The sequence below is a fragment of the Rattus norvegicus genome, chromosome 1 (genome assembly GCF_021556685.1).
Source record: "Rattus norvegicus strain SHRSP/BbbUtx chromosome 1, alternate assembly SHRSP_T2T, whole genome shotgun sequence".
Lineage (NCBI taxonomy): Eukaryota > Metazoa > Chordata > Mammalia > Rodentia > Muridae > Rattus > Rattus norvegicus.
The window spans coordinates 145,191,581-145,210,999 of NC_141534.1; the positions used below are offsets into that span (position 1 = coordinate 145,191,581).

At 46.2% G+C, this 19,419-nt stretch overlaps 2 protein-coding genes across 3 annotated transcripts; one reads left to right on the forward strand and one right to left on the reverse strand.

Moving 5' to 3' along the window:
* Positions 1-1,043: 1,043 nt before the first annotated feature.
* Positions 1,044-9,794, reverse strand: Mrpl46 (mitochondrial ribosomal protein L46). Its single transcript, NM_001013068.1, is given in 4 exon segments — positions 1,044-1,577; positions 7,103-7,276; positions 7,994-8,180; positions 9,546-9,794. Coding segments are annotated over 4 exon segments (834 nt in total). The 5' UTR covers positions 9,768-9,794; the 3' UTR covers positions 1,044-1,326.
* A 36-nt stretch (positions 9,795-9,830) lies between these two features.
* Mrps11 (mitochondrial ribosomal protein S11) lies at positions 9,831-19,419 on the forward strand. 2 transcript variants are annotated; one of them, XM_087582066.1, is made up of 7 exons: positions 9,831-9,897; positions 10,099-10,165; positions 10,292-10,399; positions 15,297-15,395; positions 17,157-17,286; positions 18,366-18,431; positions 19,069-19,417. In XM_087582066.1, the coding sequence occupies exons 2-7, from the start codon at positions 10,101-10,103 to the stop codon at positions 19,174-19,176; spliced, it is 576 nt and encodes a 191-aa protein (XP_087438192.1). In that variant the 5' UTR covers positions 9,831-9,897; positions 10,099-10,100; the 3' UTR covers positions 19,177-19,417. The 2 variants fall into 2 exon arrangements, with proteins under 2 accessions (XP_087438192.1, NP_001102618.1); NM_001109148.1 differs by lacking the exon at positions 9,831-9,897 and having other exon boundaries at positions 10,028-10,165; positions 19,069-19,419.

Consider the following 19,419-nt stretch of genomic DNA (forward strand, 5'->3'; position numbering starts at 1 on the left):
CAATGTCACAGGAACTAGCAGGTTATCCTGGTGCCAGTTCTCAACTTACTGATTACATACATGCTATTTACCACTAGAGGCACGGCTGTAAGCTGAGCGTGTGGCCATGTAGAGTGCTGGCCTAACACATACAAAGCTATAGGCTGGATCCCCAGCACCACAGTAAGTAAAAATAAAGGAAGAAACGCTATAACAGGAGTTATGCATGTGTACAACAATAACCCTGGTGCCTCTGCCTTCTATGTTAGGGATACCCATTGCCCTAACATCAGGCAGAACAGTTCACAGATACAACATACTCCAAACAAGTGCACCTTGACCCTATGACTATGGCCATTCTAAAGCATCGCTCCGGATGAGCCAGCCTCTCACGGGGGACATCAGTTATCAGAGAAGCCATGCAGAAGGTAAAGGGGAAACAGAGGCAACAGGATTAGGAACCCAATCTTGATCAAAACCATCAAATTCCCTGAACACATGCAAGAACAGCAGGTACCAACTGGTGTGGAAACAGGAACTCCACTTCACAAGCTCACACGAAAGGGCTGGACAGTTTACCCAGAAGTCTATGTGAGAGAAACTGGGCAGTGATGGGTCTGCGAGTGTCCGAGCAATCCCTGGCTCTGAGTCAGCTGCAGTGAACTATGCAGCACGTGTTTATCTGTACGCCGGCTTCTGGGCCACACATCGGCCAAAGCCCTAAACCCCAGAGACAAGAAGATAGCATTCTCCCTGGGTACCACCTGGCCATGCACGGTTCTTCCATGGTAGGCTGGAGAGAAGCCAAACTTTATTTCAGATGACCATTGCTAAACAGTTAAGAAGTGACTAATCTCCTAAATATAAAACTTCCAAAATGGAAGCTCATGAAGGTAAGAGAAAGAAGGTATTTCCTCCCTATCAAAGGGAAAAGGGAAGCTAGGATGGAAAAGATGTATGTATGTATGTATGTATGTATGTATGTGTACACACACACACACACACACACACACACACACACACAGGCTTTTCGTAGGCCCAGAAACTTTATCAGAACTGGGGAATTTAGGTCAATTCATTTCTTTATTTTCTGGGCCCGGTAGGTCTGTTAGTCTGCTGTAACGCAATGCTTTTACTTGCTATGGAGAAATACTCTGTCTTGGCCCCTCTTCACTAGGCGAAGCCAGTTGTCCTCCAAGGACAAATCAAAATTCAACACCATGGCAGGCACATCTAATTCTCAGAACTGAGTCTGCTGCTTGACAGTTCCTGTAAACGGTCTGTCAACACTGCGCCTGAGGTGCACACATGACTTGTGTGAGCAACATTCACAGGCAGCCGAGTCCATCAGAGGTCCAGGAGAAACCGCCTGACCTGAGCCAGGTACTTGGGCTGCAGATAGTCGCCTAGCTCTTCCTTACTGGCCCACACATGCCGACCCTTTTTCCCAGTCTGCACAAAGTCTCCTGTGAGCAGCAGAGCTTTGAAGAAGAAGACTTTGACCCCAAGGTCACTCTCTGTCCGAATTGCCTTAGGGAACTTGAACTTGTAGTGGCCACAGGGTGCATTCCCTAAGAACTTGGCTTCCATGTTGTTTTCTGAAAGGAAAAGAGAGAATTGGAAGATTAGGGTACAGCCATCTGCTGCCTCTTCACCCGATCACAGGAGGCTCAGAAAAGCCACTTCTAGCAGAGCTAAAGGTGATCCAGTTGAGTGTGGCAGTCCTGAAAGAGGCTCCTCCCTCTCAAGTCACATGCCAGCCTAGGTGCGAGGCTGCCACTGTGGGCCTAGTTGACAGTGAATTAAGATGATCTGGAGTCATGGCAGATAGCTTCCACATTCGGCCCTGTCATCAACTGCCGAGACAGGACCGAGAAACTGGCTATCTGCCAATCAAAGCTCATCACCTCTAAAGGGTCTCCGAGCTGACCTTTAGTGGAGTAGGCATGAGGGAGATTCTGAAAGTGTTGCCTTGTAACTTGGATAGCTTGGAACCTTCTATGTAGCCCAGACCGGCCTCAAAGTGGTGACCTCTCTGCTTCAACATCTCTAATACTAAGATCAAAGGCATCCATCACCCCACCCAAGTCAGATCTGATCTCTGCAGTACGCAGTCAAGAAAGAGTTAATGACCCTAACCCAGCAAAGTGCAGAATTACTAAGCGGCACTGAAGAACAGTTAGCCAAACAAAAAGCAGAGCTGGAGCCCAACCTCAGTCTTCACACTGTAACTGATACCACGGGTTCACACTTTCATAGAAGTTGTTCACTTCGGACGCTTTCATGAACAATTTGTATTCTCTGAATTATGGTGTATTTTCAAATTTTTCAGTTAATAAAAACAAGAGTGTTAGAAGAATATGTGATATTTTACATATCAAAAGGTGACAGCCTACCAAACAAGACAATAAGTTAGGAAAAAATTGGGGTTGGGGATTTAGCTCAGTGGTAGAGCGCTTGCCTAGCAAGCGCAAGGCCCTGGGTTCAGTCCCCCCAGCTCCAAAAAAAAGAAAAAAATTAGGTTTGCTCACAGAAAATTCAAATCTTTCAGAGAAAAAAATAAAACAGCAGACACAGACACACACAGACACATAAACACAGACACACAGACAGTCTCTCAGTCTCTCAGTCCCTCTCTCTCTCTCTCTCTCTCTCTGTCTCTCTCTGTCTCTCTCTGTCTCTCTCTGTCTGTCTCTGTCTGTCTCTGTCTCTGTCTCTGTCTCCCCTCCCCCCCCCCCCCCCCCGCCAAAGACAATACTATAAACTGGAGCAGGATGTGTTAGCAACACCAACACTCCCAATGCTCCCAAAGCAACCAGCTCCTTGGGAGGTAGAGGCAGGAGAATCAGCAGTTCCAGGTCATCTTCCACTATGCAGTCAGTTTGAGGCCAACCTGGACTACATGAGATCCTGTCTTAAAGAACAAAAGACTCCGAAAAAAATTTTCAGCACACTTAACAAAGGAACAATATCTTATATATCCAGAAGCACTTAGGAGCCAGGCTTGGGACACATGCCTCTCTTCTTCTGCAGTCTGGAGAGTGAGCCAAGAGAGCTGCAAATTCAAGGGCAAACTAGACAACCTGGTTAGTTCAAGGCCAACCTGGGCTACACAGTGAGAACCTATCTCAAAATAAATGGAAGTCAGGACTTGAGAGATGATGCAGAGGGTATAAGTATTCACCACCAAGCATGATACCTGAGTAAGATCACCAGGACCCACATGGTTAGAGAACAAACCCACATGAATTGGTCTCTGACCTTACACTCCATGCTTAGCATGTACATGACCACACACACACACACACACACACACACACACACACACAAGTAATTTAATATTTAATGAGAAATCTTTATGTGCTGGAATATGTACAGATCGTTTCTAAAAGACTACAAGGAAAGGAAGTGTCAGTGAGCATCCCCTCAGAAAAGGAGGAAGTATTTCTCATGCTGGTCTTACTAGAGGCTGATGTCATTAAACATATGCATGAACTGATGTTCTCAAACTCAACAAAACATTACTAGCACCAGATGAATTTACATACAAAGTATGTTCACATGCTACAGCAAGTGCTGAGCAGACATCTGGAATCTGAGTGGTGGAATTATATTTCTTTATATTTTTTATATTTTCTTTATTTTTTATATTTCTTTATATTTTCCTGTGCTTTCCAAACTTAAGTGAATAGGTATACCATTTTTCTATAATCTGGAAAACACAGATTAAAATATTATCAAATTAAAAAAATTTCACTACAAACAAGGAGTCTGAGCAGACAGGTCACAGAATACAATGCGCACATGGAAAGATGGCTGGTCTCAGCAGCAGAGGCCAACACCACACACTAATTCAAGAGAGATTCTTTCTACTGCTGCCACAGCTACAAACTAAAATGACTATTCCCTACTCTGGAGAGGTCCAGGTAAGCAGGCGCCACCGTAACAGCTCCCATCACCACACACTGGAAGTCAAGCAGGCTCAGCTCCCAAATCCTCACCTCCCCCACATGCACACCTATGACTCCATCTTGCAGAGGGGTAGAGCAAGTGGGGAAGGAATGTACTTTTGCTTTTCTTAAATATTTATTGTGAAAACTCCTCTTCGCTGTTCTACTTTAAATGTGCTCTTTTCTTTGAAATACGCTTACTTACCATCAATTTATATTTATGTATTTATTAAATATAAATATGCCTACTTGGTATACTTTCTTTCCTTAAGCATGTGTTTGATGGGAACAGTAAAAGAAAGCATGTGCCATGACAGAGCCCCTCTCCACAAGGCAGGAGGAGGGAGAGCTGACCAAGCACTGGTCATGCAAGCTTGTATGAGGGAACCCAGAATGTGTACCCAACAAAACCACGACTGCCGACTCCTACGGGACAGCTAAGACTGACAGAAGCACTGTAGCGTGTGGCCTCTCCCACAGGCTAAAGAGGCCGCTAGTGAGAAGGGTCAAGGGGCATGAAACATTTCACACTTCTAGGAGCTCTTACCCTGGCACAGCCAACCCAGGGGCCATGTGCTCACACTACTACCAAAGCCACTTACTCAACCCCAGCAAGTGGCCACTACATGGCAGGATCCACGGAGAACTCATGAAGAGGAGCGGATTCTATCCTGACCTTCAGGGGACCCAGAATTCTAGCTGGAATGAAATGTAAATAAACCATTTAAGGCACAATGGCGGAGGCAAAAGAACGTATTCCCCACTACGGCAGGAGTAACCATGGAGCGGGCATAGTGCCCAACTCTTCACTGCCACCCACTGGCAGAGGGCCCTGGACAACTGTACCCACCAAAAACTGTTTCCTGCTCACACAGGAGTCTGGGATGAAGAGCTCTCTACTTGGAGACGGCGTTCTTCCTACATGGACCTGCATGTCACAAAGCAGAGATGCTTGAAAATCCACTGACTCAAGGAGCACAAAGCTCTCCTCAGTTAGAAATCGGATTATACATTAACTCACTAAGAGCTGCTGAGGTTGGGCTGGAGAGATGGCTCAGTGGTTAAGAGCTCTGACCGCTCTTCAGGAGGTCCTGAGTTCAATTCCCAGCAACCACATGGTGGCTCACAACCATCTGTAATGGGATCTGATGCCCTCTTCTGGTGTGTCTGAAGACAGTGACAGTGTACTCATATAATAAATAAATAAATCTTTAAAAAAAAAAAAAAAAAAAAAAAAGAGTTGCTGAGATTGGGACCAGGATAAAAACTGTAGGCTATGAGTGGGTACTTGTATGTCTATGGAAAACATTGAAAAATTCTATGCAAAGATGTGACAGGGATTTTTATGCAGAAACCATATGTAGTAGCACTGGAGATATAAAACAAAAGCAAGGCGGAACTTTCTTTTACATTTTTAGTATTCTGTTTCTCAACCATGCTAATTTTGCTCTCTGGCAATATGGAGAGACTTTTTTTGGTTGTCACACTGGGGATAGGGGTGGGAAACAAAATACTGCTACTAGCAACTTGTGAGTAGAGGCCAAAGATACTCGACACCTTACAATACACAGAACAGTCTCGCACAAAGCATGATCCATCCCTACTATTAGTAATACCATAGTCTAGTGAGAAGTAAAGGACATAAGTGCTAAAAGTGTGAAAATACGGCAGGGTGATGTGAAAGACCCAAAGACGCATGCGGCAGAACGAGGGCAGAGGTAATGTTGAAGATTCTAGCTGCATCAATGGACGAGCTATGGTAAGATGATGTCATTGTGCAGCAAGACAGATCCAGGATAAGGCGAAGCCTATCATTGGATGAGAAGGAAGGGTAGGTGGGGAAAAAGTCTAGGAAAGAGAGAGGAGAAGGAGAAGCGGGAAAAATCAAGATGGAGACGACTGATGATCCAGATACAGGTGGACTAGGTCAATTTTATCTTGTCTAGGTGGGCGGTTTATATCTTTATTAATTGGCAGTGAATTTACTATGTGGATGCATTGTGGACTGAGATTTAACATATAAATCTGATGGACAAATTACAACTTTCTAGGACTTTGATTTTACTGGGCTACAGGGGATGTAAGCAAAGTTCTCGGCGGGCAGAGAGACAGCCTGGAGAGGGCAGCTATAGAATGCCTAGGGCTAGCGTGGCGTGGTGCCACACTAGGACGGTCTGCAGAACAAGACCAGGCGTGGCAACCCACCAAGGGGACAGTGTGAGAAAGCGGCTGGCAGAGAGACAACCAGGACACACGGGTACTGGTGGCTGCTGATCCATTTTTTATTTTTACTGCAACACTATGGTACCAGGCAGCCGTGCTAGAAATACAGGTCAGTGGTATCATGCTTGCCTGCCAATTACAAAGCTATTAGCTCCATCTCTAGTATTAAAAAACAAAACTTACATGTCCTGAGTGTAAGAATTCTGATTAATGCAAATGTACCTAAGAGATTAAGGCAATGAACTTAGCAACCGAGGTTTCTCCCCTCGGTGCTAGAGCTATACCTCAGTTGGTACAGTGTTTGCATAACATGCACAAGACTCGGGATCCATCCTCAGGTCTGCATAAGACTGTGGCTCAAGCACATAATCCCAACACTCAGGAGGTGAAGGCAAGAGGATCGCAAATTCAAGGTCATCCTCAGTTACATCTATAGCAAGTCCAAGGCCAGCCTGGCTACCAGACAGGAAGGAAGAAGGAAGGAAGGAAGGAAGGAAGGAAGGAAGGAAGGAAGGAAGGAAGGAAGGAAGGAAGGAAGGAAGGCAGGCAGGCAGGCAGAAAGGAGAGGAGGGAAGGGCTAAGAATGGTGTTTAATGTACCAAAAACTCAATATATTAAGATTAAAAATACTCACTTAATTCTAAGGAAAATTGTTGCTGGAATTTTTGTTTGGTTGGTTTTTGGTGTTTTGAGACAGGGGCTCACTAAGTAGGTCTGGTAGTTCTTGAACTCAGGATATAGACCAGGCTAGCTGTGAACTCACAGAGACACACCCCCATCACCTCTGCCTTCCAAGTGCTATAATTAAAGAAGTATGCCTCCACACCCAGCCTCTTACCTGACTTCTTACTCATCAGTATCCATTAAACTTCCCATTCTCTATCCTTATGCCCAATCTCGGCCAACCTGAAATGAATCTGGAGGGATTCAGGAGGAGGTAAAGAAGTTACCCGAGAGTGTGGCCAGGATTCGCTCAGCTGTCCCTCGAAGGGTCTCCCCAGGCTGCCACTCGACTTGAGGAAGCATCCAAAGATCTTGGTCTCCAAGTTTCTCTCTGACTAAGAGAATGAGGTTTCTGTCTAGCTTACGATGCAATGAGGTTCTGTCATTTTTTTTATCGGCTTCTACAAAAGGGATGATCGGAGGAGAGAGAAAAATAAAAAAAAATTAAAGGAATATGATCTACTAAAACCAATTTAGAGCTTTGAGTTTTAGAGCTTCCATTAGGGGCCATCACAACCCCTGTGTGTCCTCTAAGAACTTAAAGCCAAAGCCTAACTCTAACTCAAAATGAAAGCTAAGAACTGAGACCGGCACCAAACTCCTCTCAAGTTGAAACCTTTGGAAAAGAAGCAATGCTTGTAAAAATTCAAACACTAAGAACTGGAATCTAGCTCAGAGGCAGTGCACTTCCCTTGTAAGCAGGAGGCTCGAGTTCAGACCTCGGCAATGCAAAACAAAACAAACAAACAAAAAACAAAAACAAAAACAAAAAACCTCTGCTCCACTGGATTTAACACCATTACCAATCTAACTAACCCCTACCTTCATAGCACTTGACCCCTGCTTTCAGAATGACCTCTGATAAACCAGGAACTGAGGAGAAAGGCTTAATTCCTCCCACTCTCTGACCCCGAGACAACCTGAATATAGCATAAGCCTTTTTTAATACTCGTGTTAGGAAGATATAAGGAATAGGGAGGGGAGTGTTAGTTTCCTGAAAGCTGTTTTCTTACTTGAAGCTTCTAAAATGCAAAGCCAAAGTCAGGCAACTGTTCTTCATTTGGATGTGAGAATGCCCGTGTCTCCCTCCCTTGTGGCTGGCCCAGAAGGTCACAAACCTGTTTCCCGAGCTCCAGGTCTGAACTGGAGGAATTCCTGCTCCCACATATCTTCTAAGTCTTGTGCGAGTGTAACGTCCTGGTCTTGCTCCTCATCATAAAGGTCAGCTTTCTTCTTTGCCAGTCGCTGTGCTTCATCCAGAGCACGGAGCTCATGGTCTGAATAAAGGCTTCTCTCTACCTCTACCTGGGAAGTTTAAAAGGAAAAGGGAGAAGAAAAAAGCAAAAGCTACCGTGTCCCTGGCAGGCTAAAAAGTACTTCTCTTAACACACTCTTAATATAATCAAACACTATACAAATTTTTTTAAAAGCCCACTGAACTATAAGCAGGCAGTTAGAGATCAAGACGGTCAGGAAGAACAGAGGGCATTGTGGACCCACCTCTCGCACTGCGTCTATTAGTCTCTGACCAGCATCTATTCAAGGACTTTCCTGCCTTGAGTACTTTACAACATCCCTTCTTCCTAGTCTCTCTCTCCTCAGGCCATTTCTTCCGGATCTCTATTCATCCCTCTAATTTCAACTTAAATACCACTTTCTCAAAAAGATATTCCTGGGCACTTCTCACAAAAAATCAAACCTATGTGGTTCTGTGTAAAACTCTTCTAGTACACTGTGTTTTCCTTAACAGCACTTACCAAAGTCTGTAATTAGTTATATGACTGGTTACTGACTATACCCCTAATTCCAGTACTGCAAACTCTCTGGGAACCAGAGCTATGTGCCTATCATAGCCACAACTGCCTATCTCTTTGCACACAGATGCACAGTATTAGTTTAACACCATTACCAATCTAACTAACCCCTACTTTCATAGCACTCAACCCCTGCTTTCAGAATGACCTCTAATAAACCAGGAACTGAGGAGAAAGGTTTAATTCCTCCCACTCTCTGACCCCGAGACAACCATATCTATATGGTTTAAAAAAAAAAAAAAAAGGACTGCTAAAAAAAAATGGTCAAGCGAGTGAATACATTGAGCAAAAAGCACTGAAGGGAGTTTCCCTTAGTATTCCCAAGACAAAAGCCTTATGGAGTCAAGGGATATGTAAGACCTTCCATCACTATCTACTGAGACTTGACAGCTTGACAGCAACTACACTTGGGTTTTTGCCGGTATTTTCTCATTTGCCCTTCACAGAAATTGCTCCCTGCGGTAAAGCAAAGTAAACTTTACCACGTGCGTCTTAAGGACGTGCCCACTGTCTCCACGACTTTCTTCATAACATCATCACAAAGACTTCCCTGTAGTCTAAGAGCTCCTAAGCTACACAGAGTAGTTCCTGTTCACCACCAGATCCCTACTGTATTGAGCGAACTATCCACACAGAATGCTCAAGCGAAAACAAGCCAATGAAACTCTTTGAACACCTGCTATATACTAAGGCAACTCAGTACGGTAACTTCATCTTGCAGAAGTCACTAAAGATCGAGAAGTGAAAGCATTTTCTCAAGGACAGACAAAGTACCAGAGTCACCATGGAATCAAGACCTCCTTGGTTCTGCTGCTTCCCTCCACCGCACCACGAAGTCTGTGCCTGCCTGTCTTACCTGCTGTAATAGACCCGCCATCTCTTCCTGCAGTGGGGTGAGCGGCTTGGTGATCAGCGGTGGCCGCTGCAGACACAAGGCGCCGGACAAGCGCCATGGAGACCGGCTGCTTGAGGGCGCAGCCTCAAGGGACAGGCCACGAGAACTACCTGCCCAGAGTCTGTCAAGCTGCCGCCAGCCCTTAGCCACCCCTAAAAGAGTACGCCCTATGGGCGCCGCCATCTTTCCGTCTTCCCACAAAGTACCGCGGCTCCCGGCAGGGTCCTCAGCCAACCCCAGGTTCCCATGAGGCAACGCGCGCCGGCGAGGAGGCAGGTTTACCAAGTAGAATGAACCATTGCCTTTGGAAAAGGTAGGTGAAATTCTACTGTTAGACCACTAGAAAGGGGAAAGATTCCCATATAAATGGCTTTAAAGAGCATTTTAATTTGAACAAAAATACATGACTATTTAAGAGCAATCAGGTGATTTCCCTTATGTGAGCGCCCCCACAGATGCTCATGGTGGGGCTCATGGCTAAACCGAGACGGGAGCTGACGAGGGTCAATTTCAGTCATGCAGGTTGTAAGAAACTCCGGGTCGTGGCTCCTGCGGTCCTGGGCTGGATCTGGGATGACCAGGTAAGGATTGCTCTTTCGAATCCACTGTCACTCTCGAGCCTGACCGCCTGCCTTCCAGTCCTATGTGTCACTTGAACCCCCAAACACCATTAATCCAGTCCCTCACCGGACTCTCCTTTTTTGCAGGCTTGTGGCCATTACCCCAGCTAAGAGTATCCACACCGGAGCCCCGAGGTTAGAAGACTCAGCTGCCAGGCAGAACACTGAAAAGGAAGCGGCTCCGAGTCGCTTCAGGTGAGGGTTAAGTGGATCCAGCCCTCTGGAAACTCGCAACCTGTGACTTCTGCCGGTTACCCGCCAGAATCATAGAAAACAGTGGATTCCTGGCTGTCAATTGCCATCTATGGGAGCCTGTGCAAATCAGCATTCTAAAAGTGGAGATAATGCTTAGAGGAGTTGTTGGTGAAGATAGAGTTGTGGCATAAAGTAGCTGTTCACTTAACAACTGTTAGCTAGCTAAGAGCCCGGTGTATATAAATACACCTTGTAAGATAGACTTTAGGTCTGACTAGCATCTTTCTCTGCCTCCAACCCAAGTGTCTTGAAGGACTACACTAACTGCACATCTTAGATTGGACCTTTCTTAATTTTGTGCCTAACCCTGGGAACCGGCATCTTGCAACGTCCCACTAGTAATAATCCTTCCTATGCGGGCTGTGTATACGTTCACGTGCCTTCACATCTGTTTAATAGTTACAAAAACCAACTACCTGTTGGGTACCATGAGAAGTCCTGGAAATGGAAGCTATTTCTCCCCAGAAGTAGTACAGAAACTTGCAAGGAAGACACACGCAAATGTGTTAAACATAATCTGATCAGCCGGATAATAGAGGTGAGAACTGGCTGGACATTTGAGAGAGCAAGGCAACCTTGAGGAAGTCACACAAGACTTAAAGTACCGTAGAGTGTGATAGTGACTGGGAACTCAGCTGGACAAGATCAGTGTGATCATTGCAGGCAAAGGTAGCAGCGTGTGGAAAGGCACGCTGTCAGAGAACTCACATGTGATGCCTCTAGAAAGGCATTTCAGAACCTGTAGGCTGTGACCCCTTTGGTGGGGTCTCCTAAGACCATCGGGAAACACATATACCTATGTCATGATTCATAACAGTAGCAAAATTGAAGTTATAAAGTAGCCACAAAAATATTTTATGGCTGGGGTTCACCACAATATGAGGAACGGTGTTAAAGTCACAGCATTAAGAACACTGAGGATCACTGCTCTAGAAGGATCCAAATGGTGAAGGAGTGCCCTGTCTCTCTGGAGCTTTTACACTTTACCCACTGCAGACAGTGAGGAGCTACTGATAGAATTTAATCCAAGACTGTTATATTCATTCATTTGGCAATCCCAGACACTAGTAGGATTGTTGGTAACATCCCTGCTCCAACAGTAAAAGCCCTCTCAGCAAGCAGGCAGTCAGGCATAGCCATATCCTGTCCAGCTCTGAGAAGAGTTGATGCCATTTCATTCATTCATTCATTCATTCATTCATTCATCATTTTTAGGATGACCATGCTGTGCAGCCCAGGCTACCCCTGGGTGCCTGGATTACAAGAGCATACCCCAGCCTCAGCCTTACTCTTCAGAGAGTCTGTAAAGCCACGGGGAGCAAGAATGGAAGCTGAAAAGACTCGAGAGCAGTTAGAAAACAATAGAAATAGGTAAAAATGATGGTGTCTAGAACAGGGTGATAGTTTTACTGGTATAGCCAGCGGATTTTTGTTTTGGTGTTTTATTTAGTTTTGAGACAAAGTCTTGCTGTGCAACCTAGGCTGACCTGGAATTTGGGGCAGTCCTGCCTTAGCCTCCTGGGTACTTGGGATTACAGGCATCCGTCCACACCAGCTACAGATCTGTTAATATAAAATGTGAGGAAAAGAAAGGCATGATGGCCCAAATTTGGGCTCCAAACAACTGAAAATAGGGAATTGTTATATATTAAAATGGCAGGACTGACAGTTGAGACCTGTGTGGTTAAGTTTAAGATGACTTATGCTTACTCTTTAAAGGCCTTGTATAATAAAAGAAAACATTTGAGACACCACGTCAGAGTAGAGATGAGATGTCGTATAGGCAGATATCTGGGGAAAGGAAGAAAAAGCAAAAGAAAAATCCTCCTCAAGACAGGAAGAAGCCAAACAAGATTTTCCTCTAGCGTGGTGCAAAGTAGGGGACTGAGCTTGTTTGACACTGCAGACAGGACGGGTTGACAGGCACATAGTGTGATCGCTCCTTGCATTTAAGAGTATGGAGTTGGTTGGTGACCTTCACTACAGCCTTTCTGATGAGGAGCTCAGAAATAACTTTTCATCAGTGTGGGTTGGTTTCAAAGAAAATAAACAAGTATTGCCATTCCTTTATGGAGGCTTTGCTGTAAGGGAAAATGAGAAGCTCTTGGGAACCTGGGATTTGAAATGTGGGGGAGGTTATTTTGTTGTTGTTGTTCTTGTTGATTTGACTTTTATGACATGACCGTATGTTTTGCTTCTGAGAAGCAGGAGAAAGGCTGATGGTGAAGTGGGAACATTGCCAGAGCAGTGTCCTTGTGGGGCTAATAATGCAGCTGGAGCACGACAACAGGAGAGTCCTCAAAGGCCGTGGGCACAGATGTTTGGTGGTGGAGGCTGGAAGAAAGTCTGATTGATTCTGTTTCTCTGCAGAGGCCATCAGCTGGCCCTGAGGAAACAGGAAGGCCTCAGATGTTTACGGAGACAAAAGGAAATGTAGAAGAGGCATCCAGGAGGGCGGAAGGATGATTGAACTGAGGATGATTGTCCGGCATCTTGAGAGCCTGCTTGATGCTGGCAATTCATTAAGATGAAGCACTGGGTCTTGGCAGGGACAGATCTTGCCCCTCCCCTCCCCCAGGGACTTAGCAGTGACGAAAAAGTTCTAGTGGTCATAAGTTAGGAGATAGAATCCAGTGAAGTCAAGCACCCCGCTGTCCACAGGACAGCCACCAACAGAAGTGTTTTATCCAAAATGTCAGTCAAAAAGCCCTGGTGTAGAAACCATGCCGTGTTTGCACAGACTCAAGCTGTCTAGAGAGATGTGGTTAACAAGGGCTGGGAGTTTGCCAGGAGGATGTGAAGAGAGACAGGGGAGTTGAGACTAGGATTTAGTCCCCACCAGGAGAGCAGTAGCAGCTGAGGTGTGTGGAGTGGCAGCGATCTGATGGGCTCCTCAGAGTGCTGTCCAGAAGATAGCAAGGGGTTGAAGGATGGCCAGGAAGCCAAGGTCATGACGCATGTTTTGGCTGTGACCCCAAGAAGCACATAGCCAAGGTAGGACAGATGACAATTAAAGGAGACAAGGTTTAGAAATGAAAGTGCAGATCTTGTGGAGATCTAGCTGAAATAATCAGTGGTCATTTAGAAGTAGTGCCAGATGACACGGAGCCAGCTACGGCGTTTGTAGTTTGAGTTTTAAATAATTTTTTTGAATTTAAATATAATTGTATCATTCCCCCTCTTCCGTTTTTCTCTTCCCTTATATCCCCTTCTCTCTTTCTCAAATTTATAGCCTCTTTCTTTTTTTTAATTGTGGGAGGAGGTATATTCCTAGCTACATAAATATAACCTGATGAGTGTGATTACTGCTACATTTATGTATACTTCCTCAGGGCTGACCACTTGGTATTGGGTTACCCATCACAGTGCCATATTTCTCCCATTCTCAGCATTCCTTGGTTGCTTGTATTTGCATTTTTAAATATTTTACAATTAAGCCAGGCATGGTGGAGCACACCTTTGATCCCAGTACAGTACAAGCAGAGGCAGGTAGATCCCACACTGGAGGACAGCCTGGTCTATGTAGTGAGCTCCAGGCCAGCCAAAGCTATGAAATGAGACCCTCAAAAGCAAAGCAAAATAAAGCAGTCCATTAGCAAATGAACCACACCTTGCCACACCTCCCCGCCATGAGAGTAGGCAGAAAGACTAATCCCAGAAAGCTCTGTCTCTCCTTAGAGCCTTCCTCAGAAGAACTCAGTATACCTTCAACCTGGTAGAATCTCGTTTTGTTTTGTTTTATGACTGCTTCTTGCTATGTAGCCCAGGATGACCAGGAACTCTGTCATCGTAGCTGGTCTTACAGTCATGGTTGCTCTCCTGGCTGGGGTTGCAGGAATACACTACCATGCCCAGCTGAACCTGAGAAGTTTAAAGGCCTCATTTTGGCCATGCCCCAGATTAAGTGACTTGGGCTCCTGGTTTAAATCTTGCTATATAAAGGGCACTATACTGGTTTTACTCAGACTTAGACTTGTATTTATGCAACAGAGGGGGGAAAAAATCCATGGAGAAATGATGATCACTGAAACAGTAATGTCGTGTACAGGACTGGGACATTTTTCCCTCGGAGTACAGAAGCTGATAGGCCAGCCACCTACAGGCTGTGCATCACACTGAGACTGGGCCACAGGAAACAATGCATTGTGCTAGCTTTTGAAAATATTCCTACAGAAGCAGATGGGGCGGGGGGTGGGGGAGCTGTGCTTGAATGGTAGCGTGTTTTCTACAAGTGAGTTCAGCATAGTAGAACTACAGTGTGGGTGTGTGAGTCTGATTTAGGTGTGTAGGCATAATGAAACAGCCGGGTTACTCCCATCTGAAATGCTGAATGACAGTGGGGTGCTTGTTTACTCAAAGCCAACCTCCTTGGTCCAAGGCTGGCCCTCTTTCTGCTTGGGCTTGAGTTCTCCACCTGGAAATGAAGACTCCAGCCCCAGGGAAACCCAGTGACTCAGCACACTGTCAAGGCCAGTGTTCCCAACCCTGAGACACCAGGGTGCCCAGGTTTTAAAAGAAACAGCGCAGAGAACCCTCTCCAGAGCCCGGTGTTTGTCTGTGCTTTTTGATTTGGTATGTGTGTTGGGGGAAGAGTTGTTTAAGGGGTCTGAGGCCTTTGTTGGCTGGGTAGAGCCTTACAGTCTATCCTACGGTGTGTGTCTCCCTGATGAGTCTTGAATTCATCTTCCCACCCTGCCCCCACTTTGCTTGGCTCACAAGTGTACATCCCCAAACTCAACCTGTTTTATTTTATTTTATTTTTAAGCACGTATAGATTTCTTCTGATTTAAGGGACTAACAATCGGGAAATCAAAGAAAATATTTCTTCTGATTGCAGCATTTACCCTCCGGTTCCAGGCCAGGAAAGCTCCCTGCAGTGGGCAGGGATGAAATTTGAGGAAGTCCCAATTGCACACATTAAAGCAACCTACAACAAGTAAGAAACTGGGGTTGGGGATTTAGCTCAGTGGTAGAGCGCTTGCCTAGGAAGCGCAAGGCCCTGGGTTCAGTCCCCAGCTCCGAAAAAAAGAAAAGAAAAAAAAAAAAAAAAGTAAGAAACCGGGTGCCCGAGTGAGTCCCCTATGAACTGCTTCTGCCTCAGGCCTTCTTGGAGTAGAAGTCGGGGTGTCAGATGCTAGCTTCATCTTGTTTGGGGAAACCATCTTCTTCCTTTATAAATTTTACTTAAGTTTCATGAAAGTATAAAATAGATTTAGTACATTGTAGTCATAAGGGTTTTTTGCCTTCCTTGAGACTCCTATGCAGGACTGCATTAGAAGCAAATGGTGAGAAAAGCAATGTACAGATACATGATTTATTTGTAAAGTAGCCAGAATGTATAAGCCCCTTATTTAGCCTTCTTACCTTAGGCCCTGTGCACTAGCCCTTCCCTTGCAGAGTTAAGTGTGGCCGTGAGGGAAAGACTACGGTTTGCTATGGTGTGATAGCCCAGGACACCGGTGCAGTTGGTCTCCCAGCTGCAGAAGAAGCATAGGGCACCGGTGACAGCTTTGCAGGTTTGGGTCACAGCCTGCCTGCCACACGGTTGCAGTACAGCACGGGAGACAACAACTCTGGCCTAGAGCGTGCGCCCCCGAGGGCTGCAGAGCCTTCAGCAGCATCTCCCTTCCTTCTCTCAGGCTCACGCAGACATGGCTTCTGAGCTCCCTGTCTGTTGCATCTGTGCCTTTTCAGGCCGCCCTGCATCCGAATGTTTCTGTTCAGTGCAGGAAATGTAAGAGACGCCCGAGGCAGAGTGAGCACCATAGCAAGACCAACAAGCAGGTGGTCCCTGCTCAGGGCTGACCCAGCGGGTCTCCTGGACAGCTCCCCTTCACTTCCCCCTCCCAGGAGCACCCAGAAAGCTCTGCAGAAGGTGGGGTGACAAAGGGAGACAGAAAACATACCTTAGGACTTTCTTAAAGTCAGTCTTAATTAAAGTCTACCATTTTAGAGCAAATTAGAAAAAAGTTTCTCTTAAAATAATTCTTGGTCATTGAACAGAATGTCATGAGCATTTGAACTATCCGCTGTGATAATGCTTAGTGGTAACTGGTTTGTGGGTTTTTTTTTTTTTTTTTGAGTCTTTATGATTAACTCTGAAATGATAGGTAATAGGTTCACTTCAGAGCAGTCCACTGCCGAGGGGAGGCGACGGGTTTGGAGGTGACACTCACTGTATTTGGATGTGACTCAGTCATTGTTGGAGTACACCTCCATATCCTTCTGTTTATAAAAATACTTCATCACATTTTCACTTAGTTGTTGGGGGTGGAGCATAAGCACGTGAGGTCAGAGAACAGTTTGCACCGATTAGTCCTCTCTTTCCACCACGCGGGTGCACCTGTCAGCGATAAGCCACCCCACACACACCGTTCTTCCCATTGGTAGAGTGGAAGATACTCGAAACTTTTTCAGCCTCGTCTTTTTTAACGGTTGCCTAATGTGAAACATGCAGGTTTTTATAAAACACCAAGTGGCATCAATGCTGCCGCAGGTGAGGCAGGTGGAAATGGGTCCTTCGGGAACACTCTCCTGCCCTTGGATCATGGAGCGCCCTCTAAGCGTGTGGTTTATCATCTTCCTTTAGCATAGCCGAGTGACCTTCTTTCCTTTCTCATTGTGGCTCCTAAGGACTTTAGCAAGCCCCCTCCCTCCCTTCCTGAGCAGTAGTAGAGCTACATGCCTCCTTTCCCAGCACACAGATCCAGGTAGTCTCTGCCACTAACACGTCCCTGGCCCGCGCCTCCTGTGGCACGGAAGGCTTTCGCAATGCCAAGAAGGGCACCGGCATCGCAGCACAGACGGCAGGCATAGCTGCAGCAGCAGTAAGTACCTGACCACGTGGTTCCGTTTCCCTGTGGCTTATGGGGGGTGGGAGTCTCATTAAACCAGATTCAGAAGCAATGAGATCTTTGCCCACTAGATGCCCTGACACTGCAGCTGCTTTAAGAGGCCTTTGTAGAAAGGTTACCAACTTTCTCTCTCAGCTTCAGTGGAGAAGAAATGATGTCGTTTATGTTCAGAGGGATAACCAGAGTGCTGAGGGCTTAGCAACCAGTGCTCCTTCCATTAAAGACCAGTGGGACAGCATGGGGCTTGTGTTCTATTCAGGAAGCATGTCCTATAGCACAGGTCGCAAAGTGAAGTGTCATAGATCTTTCTAGAAGCAAATTAAGCAACTCCATTCCAGGCCCTTCGTTATTACCATGTCTTCAGAAGAACCTGCTGTTATCCCCTCTTTCAGATGATCAGATTCTGGGGGATTGGTCACAGTCAAGCAGCCAGTTCAGCTCCCTGATCTGAACCCAGATGCTCCTTGAACGGAGCCACATGTTCTCTGCTGTAGCAGAGACCACAATGTGTGTACTCTGACAGGAAGACCACTTCCTGAAGGAACACCTTGACCTTTAAAGCTGGACATAAGGAGACCTTTGGTCGCTATGTGTAATGATCCCCAAAACGCAGAATGTAATTACCCATCAGACAGAGCACATTCAGCTAAGTGACACATGCCAGTGTTTGGGAAACCTCTGCATGGTAGCTTTTGAGTATCTTCCGGGATCCACAGTGACTGTACACACACTTAACTGTAAAGATACTAAATCCTACTTTTTAGAAGGCCCAACCTTGCTATTTATGGTAACACCTCAGCATGTGGAGGGAAATCAGACACTACCTCCAAATGTCCATTAGGTGGCAGTGCAGTGCTGTCACTGTAGTTCCTTGGCTCTGTTCACTAATCTACCCCTGTCCACTAGGGCCATCCATCCTTAGCTTCAATCTGTGTCTTCTGCCTCCCTGTTTGTGTCTGTTATTGCCGTTTACCCCGTGTCTCCTGGAGACAGTAGCCAGAGATTGGGCTGCAGCACTGTCTCAGGAGCACTAACCACTTGCCTCTCTCCAGAAAGCCACAGGCAAAGGAGTGACCCACATCAGAGTCGTAGTGAAAGGCATTGGACCAGGACGCTGGGTAAGTAGCTAGGGGTTCTCTACAGTGTGTGCACACGTGTTCTTCAGAGTCGGGTGTGGAGAGTAGTCCTTGGTAGATTTCCATGGCATCGCTTAAAGTTCCTCTCTGCTGTTCCTGTGATCTGCTAATCCCTGAGGAGCAAGCCTGGGTCATAGATTAACTTATCACCTTCTTGAGTGCCAGCCTCTGGGGATGGAAGAGTGGACTATGGGGGACCTCACAAGCAGATCCTCAGCACAGACTAGTGAATGCAATGGAGAGGGGTCAAGGTGCTGGGCATCTTGAAAGGGATCCTGAGACCAGTGGGACTATAGCTTCCCCCAAGAAAGTGACATCTCTCTGACTTTAAAAGAATGATGTGTTGGGGTGTGTGTGTGTGTGTGTGTGTGTGTGTGTGTGTGTGTGTGTGTGTGTGTGTGATTGTATGTGTGTGTCCCAGGAGAGGAAAACACTCCTGTAAAGCGACCAGAGTGCTTGGATAGAACCTGGTCTCAGATTATAAAGCACAAGGTGAAGGCAGTGGGGGCTGGAGTCATAGACATCAACAGTGAGCTTCCATCCTTCTCGGGGCCCTGTCTGAGGATACTGGGTCATCATTTTGAAGACCATGCCATTTGCCTATTTCTGGTCTTTCCAGTCTGCCATCAAAGGACTGACCATGGGTGGTCTGGAAGTGATCTCCATCACAGACAACACCCCTGTCCCACACAATGGCTGCCGACCCCGGAAGGCTCGAAGACTGTGATAGCAAGGAAACCTGGACCTGAACCTGACCTAAAGTCTTGACTCAGGTGGATCCTACAGAAAGCCCACTGTGGAGGCTGCTGGAGCGGGCTGTTCTCGAGCCTTCCTTGGGAGAACATTCCTCTCCTTGCACAGAAGCTGGAGGTGCCGAGGCTGGCCTCTTGGACATGAGGGAGTGGGAACTGCTGGCCACTGTGGCCAGCTCCAGCCTCTGCTCTGAAAATAAAGGACTGTTCTCTGTAGT